This window comes from Bidens hawaiensis, unplaced genomic scaffold (genome assembly GCF_021521415.1).
Source record: "Bidens hawaiensis isolate Kalapana, Puna unplaced genomic scaffold, B.hawaiensis_p1.1 tig00044786_1, whole genome shotgun sequence".
NCBI classification, from domain to species: domain Eukaryota; kingdom Viridiplantae; phylum Streptophyta; class Magnoliopsida; order Asterales; family Asteraceae; genus Bidens; species Bidens hawaiensis.
The window spans coordinates 44,970-71,957 of NW_027505912.1; the positions used below are offsets into that span (position 1 = coordinate 44,970).

The following is a 26,988-nucleotide window of genomic DNA, read 5'->3' on the forward strand; positions in this document are numbered from 1 at the left end:
CACCTATGTCATCCCCAAAGTGCTATAAGTGAGAATCGAACTTGAGTATTTGTTAAAAAAAACCCCAAACTTTCTTCTACTACACTACATTGGAAAGGACTCATTCTGTCGTTGTCGGAATGGTACAAAAAAAAGGTCGACTTCGTAATAATATGCAACCTTCCATCTTCTATATAACACACAAACATGAATATATTCGTAATGGAGAATGAATATATATAAAGATTAAGATTATTGGTATAACCAGTGATTGCAACATTACATATGGTATGGTCAAAAGATATATGGCATGTAAAGTTTATATTCTTTGGTGTTCTTGACGTCTTTTAGTTTAACTGTCCATAACGCATTCCATTGGCTTTTACTCAAACACATTTTTACCCGCAACACTATCATACTCATTATTTCCACCTAACATTATATCAATTAAAAATTAATTGTCTGAGAGAAAAAAAAACGTTGGTATCCCGCACGTAGTCAAGGGCGGTGCCACAAATTGAAGGTGCCGCAATGATGCACGCCACGTACGTGTAGGCCACCTTACCACGTATGGTGTAAGGATGGTCGCGTTGTGGATGGTCTTAGTAATTAAGTTTTGTAAAATACAAAACTTACAAAATAAAACGAGGTTAGAAGTATATAATTATTAAAATTATTTTATTTAAAGAAAGATTCTTAAAACTTTAAAGTTTTAGGTTTCGTGATTATAATTTTGTTTTTATTATTTGATTTTAACTAAACCAACAACTTTTTGTTGGAAATTTGGTAGTACAAAATCCATTAAAGAAAACATTAGTGTACCCTTAATGGAAAAATGTTAAGAATACAGCTAAGAAGAGATGATGTAAGTGAATGAGTAGTTGAAGATGAGGCCCATGATGATGCTTACCTCTCAAAATGTGGTATCCATTTGCCTTATGTAACAAAACAAGAAGGTTTAATAGTTTATACGTTTGTTTTTTAACCATTTTTGAAACCATCTTTAATACTCGGATGAGCCTTCTTAGGCTGGATGTTGTGGTATGGCAATTCGCCATCCAGCCACCTCATCCGTTATATAGGCGCCATGCCACAACAATCCAAGGATAATTCGGGCGCCAAACAATTTGTCCTCCTCCTACTCTATGGTGATAACTGCGGTATGGTGATAAAGGTGGGCCAGCCCCCACTAACAACCAATCACTTTTTTCTTTAAAAAAGATATATTCAAACCAAGTTAACCCACAACGCTTAAATTAACCAACTGTTTACGTGACAGTGACGCAGCATGATAACTAGCTCTTGCTAGTTATCCCACAACACATAGCCTTAAGAATGTATATCAATTGTCTATACTAATTTGACACTCCATGTCTGACTCACCCAAGAACATCACAAAGAAAGAAACCCACTTACTATGAAAAGCCAATATCACAAGCTTTAATCATCATCCACGTATCATTTAACTAGAAATCCAACTACATATATGTGAAAATGATTCATACATATTCAGAAAATCATATTACTAAATACGCATAATTTTTTACTTATAATATTATATTTATCCAAAAAAAATCATAAAAAACAAATATACACACTTTTAAATTAATGACATGTATATGTTCTCTCCCATAAATAAAGTCCGTTGGATGCATATCTTCTTCAATAACACGTAAATAAACCGAACGAACATGAAAAAGAGAATGTTCATGTCCAATCGTTTAACATAAATGAGCAAACGATCTAACACAAATTACTAGAAGATTAGAGTGTTCTTGTTCATGTACATTTGTTAATAAAATGGAGGTGTACGTGTTCATTTATATATGATTATCCGTTAATGATATAAACGAATAGTTCGTGAACATAAATAAACGAAAAATTGTCAGTGGCTCTTTGCCCTAGATGATGTGAAGATTGATATTTTGGAATTGTGGAGAGAAAATATATTATTTTGGCAAGTAAATATTTGTCTGTTATGGATATTAAATAGATGCAAACAAGTGTTTTCCAATTGGGGGTATACTTCTAATCACATGTAGAGTATGTATGGACAGGATTCAAGAGAGTTTTGTGTTTGTAATTCACTCTTTCTTTTTTTGTTGTTACTTGCTTGGTGTTTTGGTGTTTGCTTTAGGCTTATATAAGTTTTGAACTTGTCCATTTGGTTTTTATTTTTCTTCATTTTATCTTTCTCTTAACTATTAAAAGATTTACCTAACAAAAATATTGAGAGAATGGTATTCTTTTTAGCTCCTACCTACTAGTCAACTTTTCAAACTAAAAACTTAATCGGCAATTCTGTCTGGACGCCTAGTGTCATTAGTTGTAGAGGTATGTTTTTGGGCTAAAAGCAAACAAGTAACTGAAAATACATTTTTCGGTTAATAAAAACTGTACGGAATTATGAATCAAACTCGTAACAATAACTGACAATTCCCCCGAGACTTTGAATTCATTGTTTTTCAAACTTATTGGTTGATTTGAGTATAAGTTTGTAAATTTATGAAACATAAATGTGCTTGAATGATTTCTCAAAATAAATGTTGGAACAATCAACTCTAGAAGTTTTCCAACCCAAACTGAAAAAAATTAGTACCCGATGAAAGCCAATCGACCCTAGAAAATTCCTGACCCATTTGAAAATAATTTATAGATCCGTAACTATGTGGATGAAAGATGACCGGTTTTCTGGAAGAAGTGAAAAACGTTCTCAAAAGTCACGAGAGAAAACAATTATGTGGGTTTTTTGAAAGTTGCCTATGCACCAACATATATTTAGAACCTATTGTGGATGCATTTTAATAGTAGTTTGAAAAACAGGGATGTCAACAATTACATAACTGTTTTATGCATCATATTCAAGACAAAATATACACATGTGTCTTTGAAACTAGTTTTATTACACATTAATATTTAAAATTTGATTAATAAAACATAAATTTTAGTATACGTATTAAACTATAGTTTGAAATCCGTGCAAGCATACTACACAAATGTTTCACATGGTGACTCTTAAAGTTTAACTTTCTAAGTTTCATTAATTACACAATTAACAACACACTTACTTACATATGATACTCATAACTTTTATTTAGTTACACTATTAACCCATAACTTTTAAATATGGTAATTCTAAAGCTTCGTTAATTGAACAATTAACCCCACCACTTTTTAATATAGTAACTCTCATATTTCATTAAGTTACACAAATAACTCCACAAGTTTTTAATATAGTATAAACCGATACCCTAATGTACAAACTGATACCGACGGAATTTTCATCACGTCCATATCAAAACGCGCAAGCTTAAAGCAATTATACGGTTGATTTGATTATTTGTAATTTCAAAAAATAAATAAAAAGACTTTAAGGAAAGAGACGTAGACAATCTTCCTTTGCGTTGTCATCCCTCACTCTCTAAATGAAAAATAAAAGTTTGAGAATGACAGGCCACGTCAGCACGCCAGCATTATCCAATCAGAATTTACTCTTTGCTTTTGCTGCGTGTCATCATTAAACACCAGGACCAATCTAGCCACGTGGCGTCATGGGATGCTTCTTATCTCTTTCTCCATGCTTCTTTTTTATTTACTTACACGGTGCTCAACTTTAGGATATTGTACTTACATGCCCTTCAACTTTAGGCAGTGTTAGTTAAGCTGTTATGTTACTGTTATATAAGACGGTAAGTTTCAACTAACTCACATTTTAACAACTGTGTTGTGGTGTTTTAAACTAATGTATAAATAAAGGAAAAAAGAAAACTAGAAACAAATAAATGTGTGTGTTTACATATGGCTGGTAGAGAGAAGGGACCTCGCCGACTCGCCTACCCAAAGGTGGGAGGGCGCTGAGGATGCCGTCGGTGGGTTCAAATGGTTTGACGCCGGCATGAATGATGATTGTGTTGTGGTTTGACGATAAAGGGCGCTGATGTGGAGTTGGGTGCTAGCCCACAACACCTAGCCTTATAATGACTTTGAATACGGTCTATACATGTATAATGTATTAATTTCTAAATATATTAACTTTGACTCGAACATGTTTAAAATTGTTTTACTCGAATGTGACGAGTGTGACCAATTATCTAATCGAGTTCAAGAGTGTAAACGGTTGTAATCTGTAACATCCTACTTTTGGTTATATTAATGAAATACATTTCGTCTATTTTATAGTGGGTCGTTATCGGTTTAGATAAATAGAATACGAGTTGAGCTAGTGTTGGGTTAAATGGATATGGGTTATGGACTTGGGTTATGAAAGAAAGAAGGAAAAGACCATGGGCATAAGCCCATGATCCATAATTATAAAAACCATTAATCACCCATTTAATTCATTTCTACACATATTCCATACACCACCAAAACACACACTTACGCTCTCTTTCTAGTTCTCTCCTTAACTAAGCCGAAACCAAGAAGGAAACCGAGCACCGACTCGAGGTAATGATATTATGTTATTGTATGAACTCAAACCGTTAGATTTAGTCACGAGACGATGAGCCGACACCATTAAACCGTTTAAGTCACGAGATCCGGGTGGAATCGGGTATAAACCGAACCTAAGATGAGCTTAGGGATCACCCTAGTTCAGATCTGGATCAAACGGGATGAAAACGGTGAAAACGGTGCTGAAACACGTTTTTCCGGCCACCGCCCGGTTTTCCGGCTATCCGGCGCCGGAAAGGCGGCTGGGTATTTTAAGGATGTCAGTGAATGTTTCTGACATTCTCTGACAAACTCTAACCCTATTTCGTTAACGAACTAGGGGTGATTCGCCAAGTAATTCGTTAAAGAAAGCATAGCGAACTAGCTTCAGTTCGTGTTCAATTCGTTAAGTGAAAAGATAATGAATCACCCTTGATTCGTTATAGTCATTCGTTAAAGGAGATGACGAATTGGAAGGTCCAATTCGTTACATGGACTGAGTCGCTACATGAACTGATTCGTCAAATGACTAGTTCGTTATAAGGTCCAGTTCGCTTAATAGCCAGTTCGTTAAAGGGTTCAATTCGCTACATGGACCAGTTCTAAGATAAGCCAATTCGTTAAGAGCAATGTAACGAACTAGAAGTTTAACAAAAGGACAGAATGGTCCCTGAACTAAGAAAAAAAGAATGATTTAATTACAAAGAAGCCCTTGAACGTTAAGAGCTCGACCCCAGCCAGGGGCTCTGCCCCTTGGACCCTGCTAGGGGCTGCCGCCCCTAGACCCCGCTGCCAGGGGCGCTGCCCCCGGACCCCCGTTCGTTGTGGGTTATATAAAGATAGAAATACGATACGAGTAGTAATAGTTAATTGATACATGTAAATATTATACAGTTAGCCGCGCACAACTCAAGAAGGGAATAACTATTAACGGTGAACGTAACCGCATTCAGGTGAGTTTCTAGCCCCATTCCTTGTTATGTTTTCGGGGTTGTGTGCATACTCGATGTGATTTGTTAATACACTTATCCTAAGTGATAAGTGTATGCCTTATGTGAATTATGTGAAGGGTATGATTGACTACTTGTCGGTACGTGAACGATCTTCGAATATTGCACGTGTTGTCAAGTTATGATTATGGTATAATGTTATGTATAATGTATGAATGATATGTACGCATGTCATGAATGAATGTAAGAAATAGCCAGGTATAGAAGAAAAGGGACTGAACCCTAATAATACTCAAGGCAGAAAAGGGACCGAGCCCTTTATAATCTCGAGGCAGAAAAGGAACTGAGCCCTAATAATACTCAAGGCAGAAAAAGGGACCGGACCCTAATAATATTCGAGGCAGAATAGAATAATGTAAAGTAGAAATTAGAATAAAGTATGAAGGTAAGAATATATACTATGTACGAAGTAAGAGAATATAAAGTATGTGCCAAAGTATGAAGTAATGAATGTATGGTATGTTGTATGATTAACTAGAACTCACTCAGCGTAGCTGACTTTTAGTATGCACGCAGGTGAATAGAATGAAGCAGCTTGCTTGAGCGGGGCACATGGCAGAAGAATAAGAGTCTGGCTTCTGAAGACTTGTTATGTTATGTTTTGATTTAGAAAGACGAGATGAATGTTTTAAGACATGTTACGACTCATTATGTAATGTTTTATGAAAGTTTTAATATTCCGCGTATGTTTTTATTAACTCTGATGATTAGAAATATGTTGATGATTAAATCCAACACCAAAGTAGGGCTACTGGTGACGAGGCCTTACATAATCATATTTGTAACGTGTTTTAAAACGACTTTAACGGTTTAGTGGGTTAATCTTACAAAATGTGTTTTATTATATTTATAGTTTTAGAGGTTGAGAACCGATCTGTTTAGTTAAATGTGTTTAAAATGTCAACCCAAACACAATATTAAATAGAGTTAAGCTAAATAGAAACATGGCACATTTTTGTTAAGATGAATCGAGTTTGGTTTTTTTCCTTTTTTAAAGGTTATTTTTGTAACAATTTAAGCTGAAACATTTATTATTCTTACATGTGCCACTATTTATCTATTTTTTAAAATTTTATTATTTTATCATAATAATTTGTATTTATTTTATGGATTTTTATGAAAGTGTATAGATATGTCTTAGCTTTATTTTGAGGCCTTAGACTTTTTCCTATTTAGCCTTACCTTCTTGTTAACTAATTTTTCATGTTTCTTTGTTTTTCTTATATATGTCAATGCTACAGCTTTCTTACCAACATATGATATTGGTGCCTTGGTGGTTCCTACAAATATTATTATTAGTTATTTTATATTTCCTTGATTTTTCTTATTTACACTTATGTTCACCTGGATTACTATAGTTTTTTAACCACTTAATGATACTGGTAGGAATAGGATCCTACTACTACTATTATTAATAAATTATCTCTTGTTGTCGTCCTTGATTTCTCATGTTCACCTTTTATGTTCATCTGAAAAATTGTATTTTTAAATGGAAAAAAATATTTGCACCCATACCATCATCCCACAATTTACGTGCATTACGTGACATTTTACTAGGCATAATTATGCATCTAGATACTTATAATATGATTGTTTTTACAGATTTAAAAGATAACAACATTGACAAAATGATATGTGTGATATGTGTGAAATTGGTTTTCTTTTAGGGTTAGAATATGCCTTATTGTTGATGTTTTTATAGTTATTACATGTATTATAGCTTTATATACAATACAATATCCAGGGCCGGCCTTGGGGTGTGGCAAGGTGGTCGACGGCCACAGGCCCAACACCCGCTAGGCCCGAAATTTTTATTTTTTTTTAATTATATTGTATTTTTATTAAATGCAATATGTATATTTAATGTTTAACCCAATTACATAAGTAATAGTATGGTCTAATGACAAAAGATATTACTCCTAAACAAAAGGTTATAGGTTCAAGTCTTATTTGACACATGTTTAATCCTATTTTTATACAAAAGTTTTTTACACAACCCAAATTATAACCAAGTAAACCCATATAAAATTTAAATTGTTTAAACTCAACAAATTACTTCTTTTACTTAAGGTCCAAATTTTTTTTTGCTTTTCTGTAGCATGCCCTGACAATATCATATAAAATAACACATCGGATTCGAGCATTTTTTTTTGTATCGTTAGTATGTCATCGAGACGGATTCAAATTTCAAACCACATGACAAAAGGAACATTTTTATTTCATGAAGGGTTTCTTTATACGTTTTATACTATATATAGTCCATTTCATAAAGACATGACCACGTATAAATAGTTGAATTTGTGGCTTGAATAACATATGGAAAGATTAGTTGATTGGGTATTTTGGTGTGAATTGGACCAGCCAACAAAATGGGAATTACTTTGTAGAGTTTAATTGTAACATTTAGGTGGAAACCAACACATCTTTTATTCAAACACGATAGTATGGGACCCACATCAAGACTTGTCAATAAAGTTACTAATTTATAACTTCGTATTTCATTTAAGTTTATAAATCTAATATAATATCTAGGTTAGTTTTATATTAAGGCAAGGCAGGTCACGGGCGTCGCTTAGGGCCTGTTATGGTGGAGACCCGAAACTTTAATTATATGATCTCAGGGCTAACATAAGACATTGTCTTTAGAAATTTTGTTTAACTCTTTAACTGTAAGGTAAATCGTCATTTCATTAATAATATACGAAAATTAGATTATGTAGTGTATTTTTTTTATGATTGTGATTCTTCTAGTTATCGTGTTTATCTATTTATTATTATTTTAATTTTTTTATCATATATATATATATATATGATAAAAAAAATTAAAATAATAATAAATAGATAAACACGCTTATAGTTTTTAAGCCAATCCTTTTTTAAACCCAATGATAACAAACTAAGAGGGTAAGAGAGCCAATAGTAATAGTACAATATTCATTCTGTTTAGGCTAACAATATCTTTTTTTTAACATGTTTGTGTTTAGTAATTAGTCTAATATTAATATTCTTTTATAACCAATGTCAGTTCGAGAACAAACTGGGAAATACGAACTTCATGTTAGCAATCTTTATACTTTGTCTTGTTTATTGTTAACAATCACAAGTATCGTCGATATTTTGAGAAACAAGTTATATATAATAGAACATTTCTAAGTACTCGCTTTGGGCACCAAAAATACTAGAGTCATGCTTGTTCGAGTAGTACATTATTGGTAATTTTGAACAATTAAACATATTATAAATTGTGGATGTCTGTCTTTTTTAACAAGATTTTGACAAATAATAGTGTAATCAAATTAAGAGAAGTTATTCATGCTTCTTGAACATATGTCTAAAAGTATATTACTTCGTGTTGTTGTTGTTGTTATTATTATTATTATTATAATTATTATTATTATTATTATTATTATTATGAATAAATTATAAAACGATAATTAATCCATTTGTAAACATTGTGTATGCTACACATATTTATTTGATAAACATTGAGTATATTGGCCACACGTGTGCCAGTATGTCATTGGCCAGTATTTGTTTTATATACAGCTAAAGAGAACGGGAATACATGTGACACTTTTGTTTTTATTAATATTTTTTTATTTGAATTAAAGTTGGATTCACACTGTGACACATCAAAATATCAAATGTAAAAGCTTGAGAAAAAAAATATATACACATTTGTCACTTTAAAACATTTTTATTTAGTTATTGTTTCATGCATTTGGATTGAAAATAGCGAACACCACGAATTTATACAATGAAATTCGGTTTCAAACCAAGAAACGTCCTAGTTCAAACGAAATAGGTTAGACAAATAGAGTTATATCTAAGAGAGACAAAACAACTACGAGGACATCAAAGCAGATCAAAGCAGACTTGCTAAGTTTTAATTGTTTATGTAAACTTTTGAAACCCTTGTTAGAGTTGGAGGATTTTTATATAATTTGGTATGATGTAAAGAATGGAATAAGATTCACATGTTCCATAAGTTGTGTTTGAAGATATTCTTGGCATATAAACAAGTTTTATACCAACTATCATGTGTGGATTGATAATTAGTTTATTAATTTTGTGTGAATACTTGATTTTATAATTAGTTACTTAATACTTCATATAATTAAGTAATTAATGGAGGTTGTGAAGTTTTTAGTTTTAACAATGAAAATTATGATTTTGGCTGTAGAATCTCATTGTAAATGATTTAGTGTTTAGTTGGTAAATTGTAAGAACTAATTCAAAGGGGACATGATGAAGCCAAGTCTTCCAAGACAAAAATTAGGTGATTAGATTTATTATTTAATAGATTATTATGGTATTTCACTTAATTATAACTACTTAATGACCAAGTTTTAAAAAAATGATCATACTAGACTTAAATATTAAGTGAGTTCCATTTTATAAAATGGAGACATATTTGGATATGCTTGATGCGGTCAGGCTGTTCATAACAATTATTTTCCTTGGAAACGACTTATTTCATCTCATGTTCATTTTGATCATAAATTTATTGGTCTTAAACAAATTAACATCTTTTTAACGCAACTCGTTTTAAGCCAAACTTATTTAATCATAACATGACAGTCTGAAAAACATTGGTTTAGCTCAAACCGGTTAGGGCTGGGCTTGTTAACTCGGCTTATAACCCGACACACTACACCGAAAAACATTGGTTTAGCTCAAACCGGTTAGGGCTCAATCCAACCCGCCAGTTCATATGCCGGTTAGTAATCTCATTTCCTCTAACGGGTTTGGACTCGACTCGATTTAAAAAAACATGTAGAAAACCGTTTTTTATTCCCAAACCGGTTTTAACATGATTCAAACCTGTCTAATAAGGCTGGACATCTTTGTCTCCAAACCGGTTTCCAACCCGATTTGGTTTATCCCAAACTAGTTTTGACCAAGAGTTGACTAATCCGTACCGCCTTTTAACCCAAAATGGTTTGGGTTTAAAACCGAATTTTACATGTCTAATTGGAAGTGATCACCACTTTTTATTACGTATAAATCAACTCATCACTTTATATTCTAGTGAGTTCACATACAAGTGCTTAGAGGGTTTGCATTGTTTATCAAATAGCTACACTTCTTTTAGGGTCTTTTAAGGAATACTTTTGTATAAGATCTTTCTATTGGTTAAGGGAATAAAATATCTTATAAGGAATACTTTTCTATAAGAAAAATATTTAACTTTATTTGCGAAAAACGATATATGTATTAAAAGACTTGTGTTTAAATAACAAAAAGAGCGAGATTGTGAATAGAATGGGACAATACATGGATGGATGACCTCATTCCATGACCTTCTTTTTCTCTCAAAATAACTCATTGCAACGAGCCCAAAAGTGGGGTTTAAAGCTTTTGGTCAGATCTTCGTTGCGATTGTAACTCAATTTGATATGGATATCCAAAACTAAATTATATGTAATTTTACTTTTTTTTAAGTAGATGAATTGGAGTTTTCCAATTCGGATTGATTCAAGTTTATTTTCTGAGTTAAAAGCTAAATAACCTAAAACCGATTCGATAAAAACACTAGTTTATATTGAGACTTGAGAACATGAAAAGTGATTAAGGATAATCGCAACAAATAGTTAATTAAACCAAGTTAATTCAAATTATGTACATGTAAGACCCCGTCTCCCGGTGGTCCCACAGTTGGTACTCATACACGATATTTACAAAAATTTAAACTTAATCAGCTCGTTCCATTAAAATAATAATTCAGAGTATAGGTTCAGCGGAAAATTATTAAAACAAATTCTCAAAATCAAATTGAAATGTATTCAATAAAACATTAAAAGAGAATGCTTGATTTTATTGAACTTCCGACTAAGTATGCCATCAACCGACCGAGTAGTCTCGAGCACGTCCAAGCGGTAAGCATCCTCCTTTTAACCTGAAACTCACACTAACATGTACACAAAGTCAGCTTAAGCTGAGTGAGTTCAAGTTTTAAATAAATAACATATTTAATAATAATAATAATAATAATAATAATAATAGAGTTTCGTTCCTCAGAAGCCACATATGCTACGGTGGCTATTGTAAGCTACGGTAGCCCCTGCAGAAAAACCATATTGGCAATAGTAACAGGTAATCATTCTTTATATATAAACGTCTCTATACATGCTTTCCTATATATAGAAATATATATAAATATATATATATATAACATTCAATGATAACATTCAGGGCCGAGTAAACGTACAACTCCAACACGTAACATTCCATCAACGCGTGCAAACACGAAGTAGGCATACGTAACATCCGTAGTCGATAACGACTACAAAATTCGCCAAATATTGGCCATTCAATAATATATATACATACACATCCATACATCATTCAATATTATCATTTCAAGGCCTATCCTATATAAATAAGCCTATGCAAGGTAATTTAAATGGTTCTTCAAGCAAAATCGCTTAAGTGTACATGCTAGCCCAAAAACTTAAAAAGAGTTAAAAGGGGGCATCATGAATTCACCTGACACAAGGCACGAATTCACCACGAGTTAGAGAATCCCTAAGTATCCCCACAACTCAAACGCCTGTCGGTTTATAAACAATCTTTACTAACGACACCAAAAGGACTCGTTTATCTTACGGGACGCTCTAACACGGTTCGAGTACCTAAGGCCTCGACCTCATCAATCTCATTCATAACAGCTCCTAGGCCTTACTTATACCCACACGACTCATAGATACTCCTGAGAACAAAGAATTCCCAATTTGCCCCCGGAAGCACTATGTGATACTAACACGCGCGTTTAAGAGTCGGTTAGGCTATTAATATCCAACTCAGCCCATGTGGACCCAATATGATGAATTCACAGTCAACAAGTCCACACGATGCTACACGAGTCAAATGGGTCGGTAACTCGCAAGTACAAAGCACCGATTATTCAATAAACGCGAATTCACGTTGTACCGACCCGTTTGAGTAACCGACAACCAATTCAGTCCCATCTCCTTTAAAATCAATTTCTTACAGTCCATTAATCATACCGAGACTATAACATTCGAATTGGTTGTTGATTTCTTCCTATTAACGCGTTAGACATCACAAATCACAAACTAGTCAACCGAATACTAGTTTTCAATTACAATTAGTTGACCAGTCAAACGAACACCAAAAGACATAATCTTAAAGTATGATACACTAGCCATACCTAGGAAGATTATGGAGTAAAGGCCTCAATCACTTCAGTCCCGAAACTGCTCAAACGGACAGCCACCCGGTAAGACTAAAACAAGCAGTTTATGATCAATACGTGAGACATAAAGATGGATTATGGTGTAATAGACCTAGGGAAACATAGAACTCACCTTCAATAGAAGTTTTATGCCCACACCCTGGTTGTAAACAAGATGATTGCATGGGTGAGCTACATCTTTGCTGGCCGTTCAATTTAAGAGAGAAAAAGTGAAGCATTGGGGAACATGATGAGTGGATGAGTAGTTCAATAATGTGAGCTGCTCTTGATGTCTTGGTTGGCTAAAGGAGGAAAAAGGTAAGAAGAGTAGTCGGGAGAGCATGGTGAGTGCAGGAGTGGTTGAACAATTCAACCTGAATTATTTCTTCTGTAGGATATAATATCAAAGTTACACCATGGCCCCTTCTACTTAAAAAATATGGCATTTGAGAAAAAGCTAAATAATTTAACGGACCGGGATAACGAGAAGGAATTTAACGGGTGTTACAGTACCCTATAAACAATACTTTAAATAATTATATCTAATTTAGTACTTCTCTATTACGTATAAAAAAGATATTAACATGATTAACTCATGACATCAATTGCTAATGTTATCGCCTAATTATTATAAAAAATGCTAAAAATATTAACTATTATAAAAGTCTGCTAGTAGAATAATTCTGAAAGTCAAGACTCTTGAGCTCCTACCCCCAAGAGCGTAGACACTCGAATGTCGTTTTGTGCTTACAGACGCGCATGTTGCGTTATTATGTCACCCATTCAGAGATACATACTTTGACGATGTCATTCTTTTGATAACGTGTTATCTGAAAACACGACAACAATAATAAATTAAATAAGAAATGACAAAGAAGGACATTGAAAAATGACATGATGTCAATTTTTGTGATGAGGGCAAAATTGGAAAAGGGTAACTAGTGATGTTTATTTTCTTATAAATTTATAAATGGGGCCAAACATGAAAGCAACTGCCCATCTTCAAGCTAAGTACATCTTGTTTTATTAATAGAGAGGATTACTTGTAGAGTTGTAGCATCCTCAATATGACAAAAACCCTAAAATTGTCATTTTCAAATAATTGGTCATGGGCTATAAATGGTGAAAAGAAATAATAATAACAAACCAAGAAGACACCCAAGAGATTGAACTTTGAAGTTTTTTAATCTGTCTTATATTTTCCTCATGTTTTTATCATTTGAGTTTATGAATAGTTTAAATTAAACTTATAGTTGAATCTTGAGTTTTGTAAAAGATATCAATATACCATTGGTTGTGTGCAATAGAATGAGATCTCGTTTCGTAGAAGTTTGGGTACAAATGCACGAAAATGATCAATACGTTGTCATTTTCGTTTTGATGAATATATATGGTCATGCTCAACAAAGAAATGATCGCCTTAATTTGTGATTTCGTGTGAAACACACCGATAAGTGTATTAAGCTTCGGTTTAGACACCTCCAAACTACCTTTTGTTGTGCATCCATAACTCCATAAGTGTCATAAGCTTTGCGCTCGATCGATTGGTCAACGAACGGTCAAAACCGGTTTAATTCAAACCAATTTTGGTTGAAAGTAGTTTCAAGTGTGTAAAACTAAGCCTTATACAAATCAGTTAGGGTTGGGTTGAAACCGGTTTGGCCCAAACTAATGTTTATTCTTTTTTGTTTTATTATTTTGTTAAACACAAACTAAACAAAAACAACTAAATTCGGGAGCATTTTTAGATTTAAGGGTGCAAGGAGTGTTTTTTTTTGTGTTGTGATTCAACCAAAACACCCAACACATATTAATACTAACATATGGGGGTCAAATTTCAACCCCAATGGTAAAAACGGTAATAATACCATCATTATCGTGTCACACCCTGATGAATGTCACATATCGATCCAACGGCTACAAACCGGCTTAACCGGTTTTTCAAACTTGGTCGGTTCCAAACCAATTTCAAGTTTCGAGTTACTAACCGTGGGATAGGTTTGGACTCGTGATACATGAGTATTATACTCTTAACCTTGGCCAGCTATTTTACTCCAAAAAAATAAATTAGTTTGTTGGGCTAATTCTAATTACTAATGTAATAATTGGGCTCATGATACATAAAGAATTGGACTTGTAACATTGGGTCATTCCACAATTTCCATTTTCAATCCCAGTATAATTGCTAAGTCTCACTATGAACTTATGAAGGGGTATGGTCCCAAGTCCCAAATATGACCCATATCTAAACCGGTTCGTTTAGACAGGATCCTATCCACCATACGCTGACCCATGGGGGTGTGGTGAGCGAGACACAGTGTTGTAAAAATCAGTAGTCGGTATTAATTGGATCGGACTTTAGATGCAATTTGTAGTTTTATACATACATAAACACAATTTGGCCGGAAATTGGCTTGAATCTCGCTGGAAACCGATGGTTTTATATGGAATCTCGTTGGTAACCACTAATTTTGGTCGGATCATCATCGGAAAATGCTAATTTTGGTCGGAATCTCACCGAAATTGTCGATTATGGCCGGATTTGACTATTGACTGATTAATTGGCCGATAGCCCAAAATTAATCAGTGAAGTGTGGACTAGCTATTAATCAGGGACTAATTAGCGCCTAGTCAGGATTTTTGCAACACAGGTGAGACACGTGAGAAATATGACCAAATAGTCCAAGTAAAAGCATAAAATTTAGAGAGAGAATGTTAGAACGACTACCCTACTTTTATATACACGATATCTCTAAAACGAATAGTTAATCTCATGCCGTTGGTTGGTCACATGAATAAATCTCACTGTCATGAGACTGACGGTGCTATGTTTTGCAGTTAAACAACTCATCTAAGATGCTCTAGTCTTCGTCTCCATACCCGTGAATTAAATTTGCTTCAGCATATCATGTATCTATGCTGAAATCCCGGTTATCTATTTATAATTGGTTACTAGTTAAACGGGTATGCAATAAATCATGAAACTAATTATTGTCCGGCTACCCGTTTTTGTAACGGGCTAGCCATGTGTAGAGTCAAGTTTCGAGCAACTTTGGATACGAGTCAGATTATTATGACTGGTTGATGCCTTAGAAGCGGGATGAGTGATACATCCGGCGAGCGCCGGTGAAGAACACAAAGAAAGCAGGAGCTCAGGGATTGAGATAATCCCTCAAGAGAAAGGAGGCAGACTGGTAATAAGTGGATGACTCGTCGGGCTGTCGGAGGGGACTTCTTTGACTTCTTTGAGAAAAAGAACTTGAATAACTTCGTTTTTCTGAAGGAGTCGTCATTTAGGAGGGCTATGTCATTTACAAGCCCGGCGTGATGATACTATGAGAAAACATTACATAAAACTAGCATTGTTTCTTCATTCTAATAAGAATAAATCTGTAGGGGCAGATTGGGCATTGAAGCATATTTGAGAACCAGTTTGCTTTCTGATAAAACTAAAAAATACGCTTATGATCAGAGGTATGCCACAACATTATGCCACGATCGAGCCCAAACTGGCTCGACTTGACTCGACCGGCTCATTATAGTTCACAACCCATGATCAGTATAGATTTACTTTTAAGATATTATATAGTTGATTTTATTTTATTTACTATAAAAAGGAAAAAAATGTAGTATTTGTAATTTTGTAAAACATAAATATAAAAATTTGAAACATGAATTTTGAATTATTACAAAGATACATATAGCATTACAATAAAGATTTTCAAAAAGTGGTTAAAATGTAACATACTTAACGTCACACAACATTCAAACAAGTCTTACTAACCTACGTGGCAAACGAACGGCTACGCCTTAGCCGTCAAACACGGATAAAAGCTCGTCCCACAAGCGACCCACTGTCGTTTTTGATTATGTGGAAACACACAGTTCGGAACCTTAGACCATTCTTTCTTTAAAACATCATAAGTAACCAACCGGTTCATCATTTTAGACCGAAGAGATAACATAAGCAACCCTCGGTTACCCAAACACGACATTTTTATGTGCTTTCCGTAAAAATCTAAGCACCATACATTTGGCATTCTGTCAACCTCCTTCCACAATAGACTCATTTTCTGCAACTCCCATATGCAGACGCACGTGGCGGCGTTCTTACTCACCAACCCCACCAACAATATCCTGCCGCCATACTCCGCCAGCGCGTGATCGCTGAGGTGGACAGGGGCCGGAACTGTAAACTGTTTCCAAGTTCCTGTTTCCATATTATATGATACAATCCCATCTGGATCGGACCGTAGAAAATACATACACCCATCTACAGTCACAGGCTGCGACTTAAAGTTTAACGACAGTGGCAGTTTGATACACGCAGGCATGCCACCTGGACACGTCCACTTGTCGGTTCTAGAATCGTAAACCTCGTACTCACCGTCAGACCTGACCCACATGATCTGGTACCCAATTTTACCGGATTTGTGATTTACAGTCATCCCAACAACCACCCGTGACCATACTTTGACCGATCGAGCCTGTAACTCACGGAACGATTGGGTTAACGGGTTACAGACATAGAAGCTTTTATGACCGATTTCTAGAAAACATATTAAACCTCCAGCAGAAGCCACGGGTAATATTATCAGCTTTGTGGGGACTGCAGGGGATGTCGGGTGGTGCCATTTTCGTGAGACCGGGTCGTACATGGCACCCGTGTTGACATTTTCATGGGTTCGTGTGTAGAACCATGGCTGAGTTCGAACCACTTGACCACATTCAATTGAAAAGCTGTTGGAAGTTAATAGCGAGTTCCATTTCTGGCATACTGATCTGAACCGGAAGAAAGTAGCAACTGGGAGTCGAGCGATTACGCTTTCATACAAGTCTTCTGGGAATCTTTTCCAGATTTCTGATTCCATTGTTTCAGTTGGGTTAGAGGTTTCGGGTAGTTTCTCTCGAGTTCGGTCCTTTCGGGCCCGTTTTGTAGGTGGACCTTTCCCCTGCTCTAGCATTTTGAACTTCCCGGCCTGCATTACGAGATTATAGTATTCATCTTCTGATGGTTTATCTTCAAGGTTTAAGAGACACCATCTGTAAAATAAAATAAACTTAATATGAGTAATGTAAAAATCGTGTAACCTGTTAAAACGAGTTAAATGAGTTAAATGGTATTTCATAAGATTTACTACAAGATAGATACATTAACCCATCACCACTGGCTGCCATACATTTTGATACTTTTTTTTTTTTCTAAAATGATTATATTCAACTCAAGCACGTCTGTTTTAACCCGAATCAACTTGATACGTTTTAGATATTTTACCCATTTTGGACCGAGCCCATACAACCCAGCACCTGTTATGGGCCGTTACCTGGTACAACCCGCCCAGATCCGTTTCCCCGGTTAGTTATTTTATAAAAAAAGATTTTTTGCTACATTTTTGGATATAAGGTACGTAGGATCAAGAAACTCATCATACATAATAATAATTTGATTATATAAATTTAACAAACTTATAAATCTTGAATGCATGAGTGAGCATGACTACTTCTAAGGGACACAATGGAAAATATGTTGATATAAATAGCAAGAGGCATGTTAAGATACTTTAAAAACAACTACAAATCTTTTAACTGATGTAACAGGGGTGATTAGAGATAACTCCAAACAGCTTTAACTTTGTATATGTGGATTTTGTTAGGCTCGAAAGCAATGTTTAAAGTTTATGGTTTACTATATATAAGGCTTATATATTATAAGCTATAGGAAAGGAAACAGAGACAAAGCTAAAGCTCACAGCAACCTAAATTATAGTAATGAAAGCAAGTTATAGGATTGAATGAATGATCACTTAATTCACATGAAATCACCGACATCCCTTTTATGAGTACTAAAAGATCAGTATACACACAGTTCAATACGATCCTAAATGTGACATTTCTGCCCAAAAGTGATGTTCTATACGACCCTAACTGTTTTAGAATTAAAGCTGCATATGTTGTGCATTTGTTAATTCACATTTTTCTTTTGTGATTTCATCCCGTTTTAGATAAACCAATAAATGCGACTGTATATTGTTTGCAAATATAATAGGGTTACATAGACCTGTTAAAGGTCACCTGTATATATAGACCAAGGTAAATTACACATAAATACCCTCTAGTTTATAACCACATAACTAGTCTCATAGTGCTCTTAAGTAGATCCCATGTTAAACATATACTGAAATAATACCATAATAGTTTGATTGAAATTCTTTCAACCATGAATACGAGAGCTTTCATGATACCTGCTATAAAGAAAATTTAGCTCTCTTGTCAGCAAACCAAAGTGTTTTTTGTTGGAAAAAAGTAAAAGTTTAAGACCAATAGACAGAAACTACTATCAATTTACATATCTAATATTAGCATTACTTAACAAAACCTAAAGAACCTTTGTGTCTTAGCAGGGACACACCTAATTTGATACTTTAGTTTAGGTGTTCTTTCCCTAATTATAAGTGTTTAGATCTTCTATCATATGTTTAATCAAATATCAACATTAATGGATTTATCTGTGTGACTTGTGAGCAGGGAACGGTAAACACAATTTGTAGATAACCAAAAACTTACATTTGCCTAAACATAAAAAGTGAGTTGTCACTGCTGGAATGAAGTAGACAGACGTTTGAGGTAGAAACAAAAACCATTAATGCAGTCTCAAGAGATGTGATCAAACTTCATAAAATCCTTAATGAAGAGATGAACTGGTTTGAGTGATCGTAAATGTAATAAAGACTAAAGTTGTAAGTAAAATTTTCAAGCATTGAGGATTTGATGATGGTATAATTTTATGATTGAAGATGAGGAGAAGCTCGAATGGATGAAAGATTTACTTGAAGATAGAGTGTAGTATATAATGTTGTGTGGTTGTCACTTGTTAGAATTTTGTTAATTTTGTTCATGCTCCATAATATTACTCCTGAATTATTATTTTGTTCAATGATGTATGAGTAACAAGTAACGTGTTTTTAGAATTGTTTATTATGTAACACATATATATGTTTTTAGTTTTGATGTTCATTTGTCTAGTCGTATGCTTTTAGTTTTGATGTTCATTTTCTTAGCCAAGCATATTTGTTGAACGGCGTATGCAATATCCGGCCGGGTGAAGGTGAGGTATTGGAGAGCGCCGGCTAAAGAGCGATAAAGGGAGCCGTCAAGGAGAGGTGTGCCAGAAGAAGCACTCAATTTGGATGATGTGTCCACAGGAGTGGCAGAGTGTTTACAGTTAGACATGTCTGCCCGTGCTAGTATGTCTTCAGCGTATGTTTCTTGTGATAGAAATAGACCGCCATTTTTTTTGTTGTACATTGATGCCGAGAAAATGATGAAGAGTACCAAGATCAGACATGGCGAATTCTCTGGAGAGCGAGGCAATAATTTTTTCAAGTAATGACTTGTGTGAAGCAGTCAATATAATGTCATCCACGTAAAGCAATAGATAAGCCATATGATCTCCCTTTTTATAAATGAATAAAGATGAATCTGAGATAGCACTTTTAAAACCGCATGTAAGGAGATATGATGCAAACCGTTGGAACCATGCACGAGGTGCCTGCTTCAAACCATATAGTGATTTTCGTAATCTGCACACGTGTTCCGGTCGGTTGGGATCTTTAAAGCCGGGTGGTTGGAACATATATACCGTTTCTTTGAGATCGCCGTGTAGGAAGGCGTTTTTGACATCTAGTTGATGAATCGGCCAAGAACGAGAGGTGGCGAGACTTAGAACGGTGCGAATGGTTGTAGGTTTAACCACAGGGCTAAATGTTTCATCACAATCAATGCCAACCTGTTGAGATTTTCCATTTATGACGAGACGTGCCTTGTAGCGTTGGAGTTGACCTGTAGCATTAAATTTATGGTGAAAAAGCCACATACAACGAATGATGTTTGCATTTTGTGGTCGTGGTACTAACTCCCAAGTGTTATTAGTTAATAAATCGTTATACTCATCTTTCATGGCAGCGGTCCAGTTTGGATCGGTTAAAGCGGTAAGGTGGGATTTGGGTAAAGGTGATATGGATTGGGTGTGAAGATTAAGGGGAATTTTTGGTTTAGTAATACCGGCCCGAAGGCGAGTCGTCATGGGGTGGGTTGGTGGTGGTGGTGGTGGCGGTGGCGGTGGCGGTGGCGGTGGCGGTGGTGGTGGTGGTATAGGGGTGTGAGATAGATCAACAGATGTTGGAAACTGGTTTGTGATAGGTACTGTGTGTATAGGAGTGTTTGGCTGGAGGGTGGCAGAATGTGTGGTGGTTTGTGGTTGAGTAGTAAAGTTGTTTGTAGGTTGGGCCTATTGAAACAGGAGTGGAGAAGGAACATCCGGATCTAAAAAGGTATAATCATGGTGATTGTTTGATGGTGAATTACTAAATGGGAATTTAGTTTCATCGAAGATGACATGCCGGGAAAATATAACTTTACCCGTTGATAATTCGAGGCATTGGTAGCCTCGGAAATTTTCCGGATAGCCAAGAAACACGCAAAGAGTGGAACGTGGACTCAATCTATTTTTTCTCGTGGCCGATGTGTTCGGGTAGCACGCGCACCCAAAAACACGAAGGTGGTCATATGAAGGATGACGTTGGTACAAAGCGGCCATGGGTGAGTGGTTTTTGAGGACTTTTGTAGGTAAGATATTGTGAAGATAGGTGGCCACGTGTAGAGCTTCGACCCAAAAATTAGGGGGTAGGGAAGCATGGGTAAGAAGAGTCAACATTATTTCGTTTAATCGACGAATCATGCGTTCTGATTTACCATTTTGTTGAGAGGTTTGTGGGCATGAAAATCGAAATTGTAATCCGTTGGAGTTTGCAAAAGTTTTGAAATTATGGTTATCAAACTCACCCCCTAAATCACATTGAAAGGATTTTATATGGGTTTGAAATTGAGTACGTATGTATTTGTGAAATTTTGCAAACTTTTCAAAGGATTCTGACTTGAATTTTAAAGGAAAGACCCAAGTATATTGGGTTTTATCATCAACCAAAACCATGTAATATTTATATCCGGACTTGCTAGGTACGGGTGAGTTCCACAAGTCACAATGTATAATATCAAAAGGCAATAAAGTTTGTGACATGGAAATTGAAAAAGGTAAACGTTTGTTCTTAGCAATTTGACAAGAATGGCAAACAATGTCTCGAGAACGTTTATTACATGAAATAAATTTATTCAAAATAAGTGAATCAAAAACTGAAAGTCCCGGGTGGCCAAGACGGTTATGCCAAAAATCTTGATCATGGGAAAAGTGAAATGCGGAAGCGGTGGTGTTGGTGACCGGGTATAGAAGGCTGTCACTGTCATGCCTTGTTAGGATCTTCCCATCCGTAAAGTCCTTCACAGAAAAGCCAAAAGGGTCAAATTCAATAGAGGTCCAATTGTCAATATTAAATTGACGAACAGATATAAGGTTTTTAATGATTTGAGGAGTGTAAAGCACATTATTGAGATGTAATGGTTTTGTTGAATTAGGCAGGGTGCTATTACCGGATCCAAGAATTGGGATTCGCTGTCCATTACCAACAAGTATAGAGCTTATTGAACTTGATAACAAAGGGGAAGTTAGTTTACCTTGGTCACCGGTGATGTGAGAAGTGGCCCCCGTATCCATATGCCATGAGTCATCCGAGTTTTCCGTGTTCATGGCGGCAAAAGCATTGCTCAAATCTGTAGGATCAAGCGCGTCAAAGTCGGTTACGTGAGCTTGAGCAGTTTGAGCAGGTGGCCCATTGGTGGAGTTTGAAGCTTGTCTTGTGCGATTGGGCCCGTTGAATGATTTATCAGCAGGTGGTGGCCCGTACCAAGGAGCCGACGCCCAACCAGATTGTGTCGGATATGGGCTAGGAGGAGGTGGCGGCATATTCCAATAATTAGGCCAATAAGGTGGAGGGCCCATTTGGAGTTGCCAAGTTTGTGGGTTGTTGTTGTTGTTAGGAGGATACTGGTTACTTCGGCTTCGAGAACTATTTGAACGGTTATTTCCGGAGCCATGATAGTTGCGCCAATTGTTGTTATTGAAGGAACGATGACCGCCGCGATAAGATTCACCACGATTTTCAGACGGGCAACGAGTGTTCGGTTCATTGTGAACAGCAGCGGCGACCACTGGAGATGGTGATTCGGAGTCGCGAGCGAGCTGTCGGTCGCGTTCCTTTTGCAACATGTTACATGCATCTTCCCAAGATGGGTTGGAGTGGGTAATAACAGCCCCTGTGACATCGAATTCCAATGGTAAACCGTTGACAAGTTGAATAACTAATCGTTGTTCGGTTACCGGAGAATCAAGGTCGTTAAGTTGGCCTGCAATTTCTTTCAATTGTTGGCAGTAGGCTTCCAAAGATGGCTCATTTCGAAGCTTTAAACTTACGAATTTTTGTTCCAATGCAGCGACCCGAGGGCCACGGTTATTATGAAAAATCTTTTTGACTCGGTTCCATGCTTCACATGCGGTAGAATCGTTTTCAAGGACTCGTTCAAGTAACTCGGGGGCGAGAGTGCCATAAATCCATTGTAGAACAATGGAATTGATCTTTTGCCAAGTTGCAAAAGACGGTTCATCCTTGCCGGGAGCCGGTGTGCCATCAATGTGAGATAAGACTTCATAGCCTCGAGCGTGCAAGGTGAAGAGTTTGTATGTCTTTTTATGCATGCTCCAAGGGAACCACACTTTCAATTTCTTAAACGGGTACTTCGCTACATTCGCGGCACCACGTCTCATGGTTTACATATCACCCCATCTACATCTACAACACTTACAGCATATTCCGATACGGACTGGGGTGGATGTCCAGATTCACGACGCTCCACCTCTGGATATTGTATCTTTATGGGCACAAATCTGGTCTCCTGGTCTTCTAAACGACAACCTACAATTTCGAGATCAAGTGCTGAAGCCGAGTATCGTGGGGTTGCTAATACCGTGGCCGAAACGAGTTGGTTACGTAACTTACTACTTGAACTTTTTGTCCCCACTCGTCAAGCAACCGTTATATATTGTGATAACTTCTCAGCCGTTTATCTATCACAAAACCCCGTACAACACCAACGTACTAAACATGTCGAACTAGACATACATTTTGTACGGGACAAAGTTCGGGTCGGCGACATTCGAGTTATTGTGTACATATCACCCCATTACAGTTTGAAATATTTCAAACTGTATGTCTTTCATTCCATATATTATTGTGTACATATACAAGAGATAGCAACTAATCAGGAGATATACACGGTAACTAAATCAATCTAATAATACAAAATATACATAACAAATATGCTTGGCTAAGACATTTATCTAGTCACAAATGCTGTATTGCAAAAGAACATGTTACACAGTTCTCTTAGCATATATGTACTTTGATAATTTATTTTGTTCCATTTAAAAGCTTGAACTGTTAATATCATTCAGATATATAAACCAAGCATTCTAACAAAATATAGATCATTCAATTCCCTCTCTGATTCCATTCCTTCCTCTCTCCATTCCATTCCAACATACCAAACAAACAATAATTAAACACTTAAAATTCCCAGTTAACCGAAGGCCCATAAACCTGATTACAACAATAATTCGATCATAATAGCACATGTCACTATGAATTAGGAAAAGTCCTAGCAAAATCACTCACGGGCACAAACAAGACTACAATTAACAACAAAATTTCTGATAATCTCAACAATTCAAGTAATAAACAAACAATTTCCACACTATAACCAAATTCAATCTAAAAACACAACAAATAACAATCAGTTACATTTCAAGTTATACGGACGTGTAAAGTATAACAATCGATCTAAACACAGCAAATTACAGTCAATTACACCTCAAATTATACGCATATATGAAGTGTAACAATCAGTAACCAAATTCAACCTAAAAACAATCCATTACACTTCAAATTATACGCATATGTAAAGTATAAAAATCAGTAAACAAATTCAACCTAAAAATCAACTACACCTCAAATGGTAGGCATATGTAAAGTATAACAATCAATAAACAAATTCAACCTAAAAACAACATAACAATTAGTTACACCTCAAACTAGATGCATAAGTGAACTATAACAATCAATCAAGCAAATTCAACCTAAAAACAATCAATTACACCTCAAATTATACGCATATGTGCACTATAACAATCAATAAACAAATTCAACCTAAAAACACAACAAATTACAATCAATTACACCTCAAATTATACACATGTGTGAACTATAACAATCAATAAACACATTCAACCTCAAAACACAGCAACTAACACTCAATTACACCTCAAATTATATGCCTATGTGAAGTATAACAATCAATTACACCTCAAATTTTACGCATATGTGAAGTATAACAATCAGTGAACAAATTCAGCCTAAAAACGCAACAGGTAATCCATTACACCTCAAATTATACGCATAGTCACATATGTGAAGTATAATAATCAATTACACCTCAAATTATACGCACATGTGAAGTATAACAATCAATTACATCACAAACTTCCACACAATAATCAAATTCAGCCTAAAATCACAATAGATAACAATTAATAACACCTCAAATTATACGCATGAGTGAACTATAACAATCAATAAACAAAAACAGCCTAAAAACACAACAAATTGCAATCAATTACACCTCAAATTAAATGCATAAGTGAACTATAACAATCAATAAACAAATTCAACCTAAAAACACAACAATTAACACTCAAGTACATCTCAAATTTCCACACAATAAACAAACTCAACCTAAAAACACAACATAAACCTCAAATTATACGCATATGTGAAGTATAACAATCAATTACACCTCAAATTTCTACACAGTATCAAATTCATCCTAAAAACACAATATATAACAATCAATCACACCTCAAATAAAACGCATAAGTGAAGTATAACAATCAATAAACAAATTCAACCTAAAAACACAACAAATAACAATCAATTACACCTCTAACGATACGCATATGTGAAGTATAACAATCAATTACACCTCAAATTATAAGCATATGTAAAGTATAACAATCAGTAAACAAATTCAACCTAAAAACAATCAATCACGCCTCAAATTATACGCGTATTGTGAAGTATAACAATCTGTAAATAAATTCAACCTAAAACCAATCAACTACACCTCAATTATACGAATATGTGATATATAACAATCGGTAAACAGATTCAACCTAAAAACAATCAGTCACGCCTCAATTATACACATATGTGAAGTATACCACTCAATAATCAAATTCAACCTAAAAACACAACAAATAACAATCTATTACATCTCAAATTATACGCATATGTAAACTATAACAATCCATTACACCTCAAATTATACGCAAATGTGAAGTATAACAATCAATTACATCACAAATTTACACACAGTGATCAAATTCAACTTAAAAACACAACATATAACAATTAATTACATCTCAAATTATACGCATATGCAAACTATAACAATCAGTAAACAAGTTCAACCTAAAAACAATCAATTACATCTCAAATTATATCAATAAACAGATTCAACCGATAAGCACAACAAATAACAATCGATCTAAACAGCTAGGGCACAAAACAACTCACCTGTGGTTACTACGTTGCGGCGGCGGTGGCGGAAGATGAGTGCCGTAGAGGTCAATAAGCTCCTGAACTTGACCGATGAGTTGCCTCAACATATGGCCAGCTGAGCCCTAACATTTACATATTAATAATAATAATATTAATTAACTGCTTCTTCTTCATCATAATAATCATAATCATGATGAATCATCCATCCGCCATCATCATAATACACTGGCTCCACACACTTTCTCTCTCTAGAACACACACACGCTTTCTTCTTCTCTCTTTCTATATCTATATGTTGTATCTGTATGTATATGTGTGTGTGGGTTTTGTTTTTCTGTTTTTTGTTTGGAGAAAGAAAGAAGAGGGGAAAAATTAAGCCCAAATTAATCGGTTAACTGAACGACTCAAAAATCGAATCAGTTTGGAAAAGATTGCGTAGAAATTGGCCCCTGTTCCTTCAACTCATCGAGGAAAATCTTTTATTTCGATTATATTTGCTTTTAACGTCAATAATTTTTCAAAAACTAAGGACCATATGTGAAATTTTCGGACCTAATTGGTTGTGATATTGATCTTACGGGGGGAACGAAATCAAAAAATATATAAATTGACTTGTAGATACCCTCTTTGTAGTTGTCTATATATGGTGATCGATCTACAATTCTACATCTTTCCCCATAGCTCTAGGGATGTGTCTCGATCTTCAGTTGCTAAGAAAAAGGTAGAACAATAAATACTATCCGAAATTGTGGAGGTCGCTTGATAATATTCCATTCCTTGAAAGACGGTGAATACTAGAGCCAGTGAA

At 35.3% G+C, this 26,988-nt stretch overlaps 1 protein-coding gene and 2 long non-coding RNA genes across 3 annotated transcripts; all 3 read right to left on the bottom strand.

The window, feature by feature from the left end:
- Positions 1-11,656: 11,656 nt before the first annotated feature.
- On the bottom strand, positions 11,657-12,881 carry LOC143615892 (uncharacterized). The gene is made up of 3 exons (XR_013150562.1): positions 12,752-12,881; positions 12,595-12,669; positions 11,657-11,973 (listed from the first exon to the last, which is right to left on the bottom strand). It is a non-coding gene; the product is annotated as an uncharacterized LOC143615892 (long non-coding RNA).
- A 3,535-nt stretch (positions 12,882-16,416) lies between these two features.
- LOC143615888 (F-box only protein 6-like) lies at positions 16,417-26,499 on the bottom strand. The gene is made up of 2 exons (XM_077088888.1): positions 26,196-26,499; positions 16,417-17,661 (listed from the first exon to the last, which is right to left on the bottom strand). The coding sequence occupies exons 1-2, from the start codon at positions 26,285-26,287 to the stop codon at positions 16,422-16,424; spliced, it is 1,332 nt and encodes a 443-aa protein (XP_076945003.1). The 5' UTR covers positions 26,288-26,499; the 3' UTR covers positions 16,417-16,421.
- Positions 25,370-25,966, bottom strand: LOC143615889 (uncharacterized). The gene is made up of 3 exons (XR_013150561.1): positions 25,862-25,966; positions 25,479-25,652; positions 25,370-25,416 (listed from the first exon to the last, which is right to left on the bottom strand). It is a non-coding gene; the product is annotated as an uncharacterized LOC143615889 (long non-coding RNA).
- Positions 26,500-26,988: the final 489 nt, after the last annotated feature.

Bases quoted from the DNA above. Each gene is read 5' to 3' on its own strand.
- LOC143615888 (XM_077088888.1), bottom strand. From the start codon at position 26,287: ATGTTGAGGCAACTCATCGGTCAAGTTCAGGAGCTTATTGACCTCTAC. The intron at 17,662-26,195 runs GTGAGTTGTTTT...TTTATTTTACAG, and splicing joins CCGCAACGTAGTAACCACAG to ATGGTGTCTCTTAAACCTTG.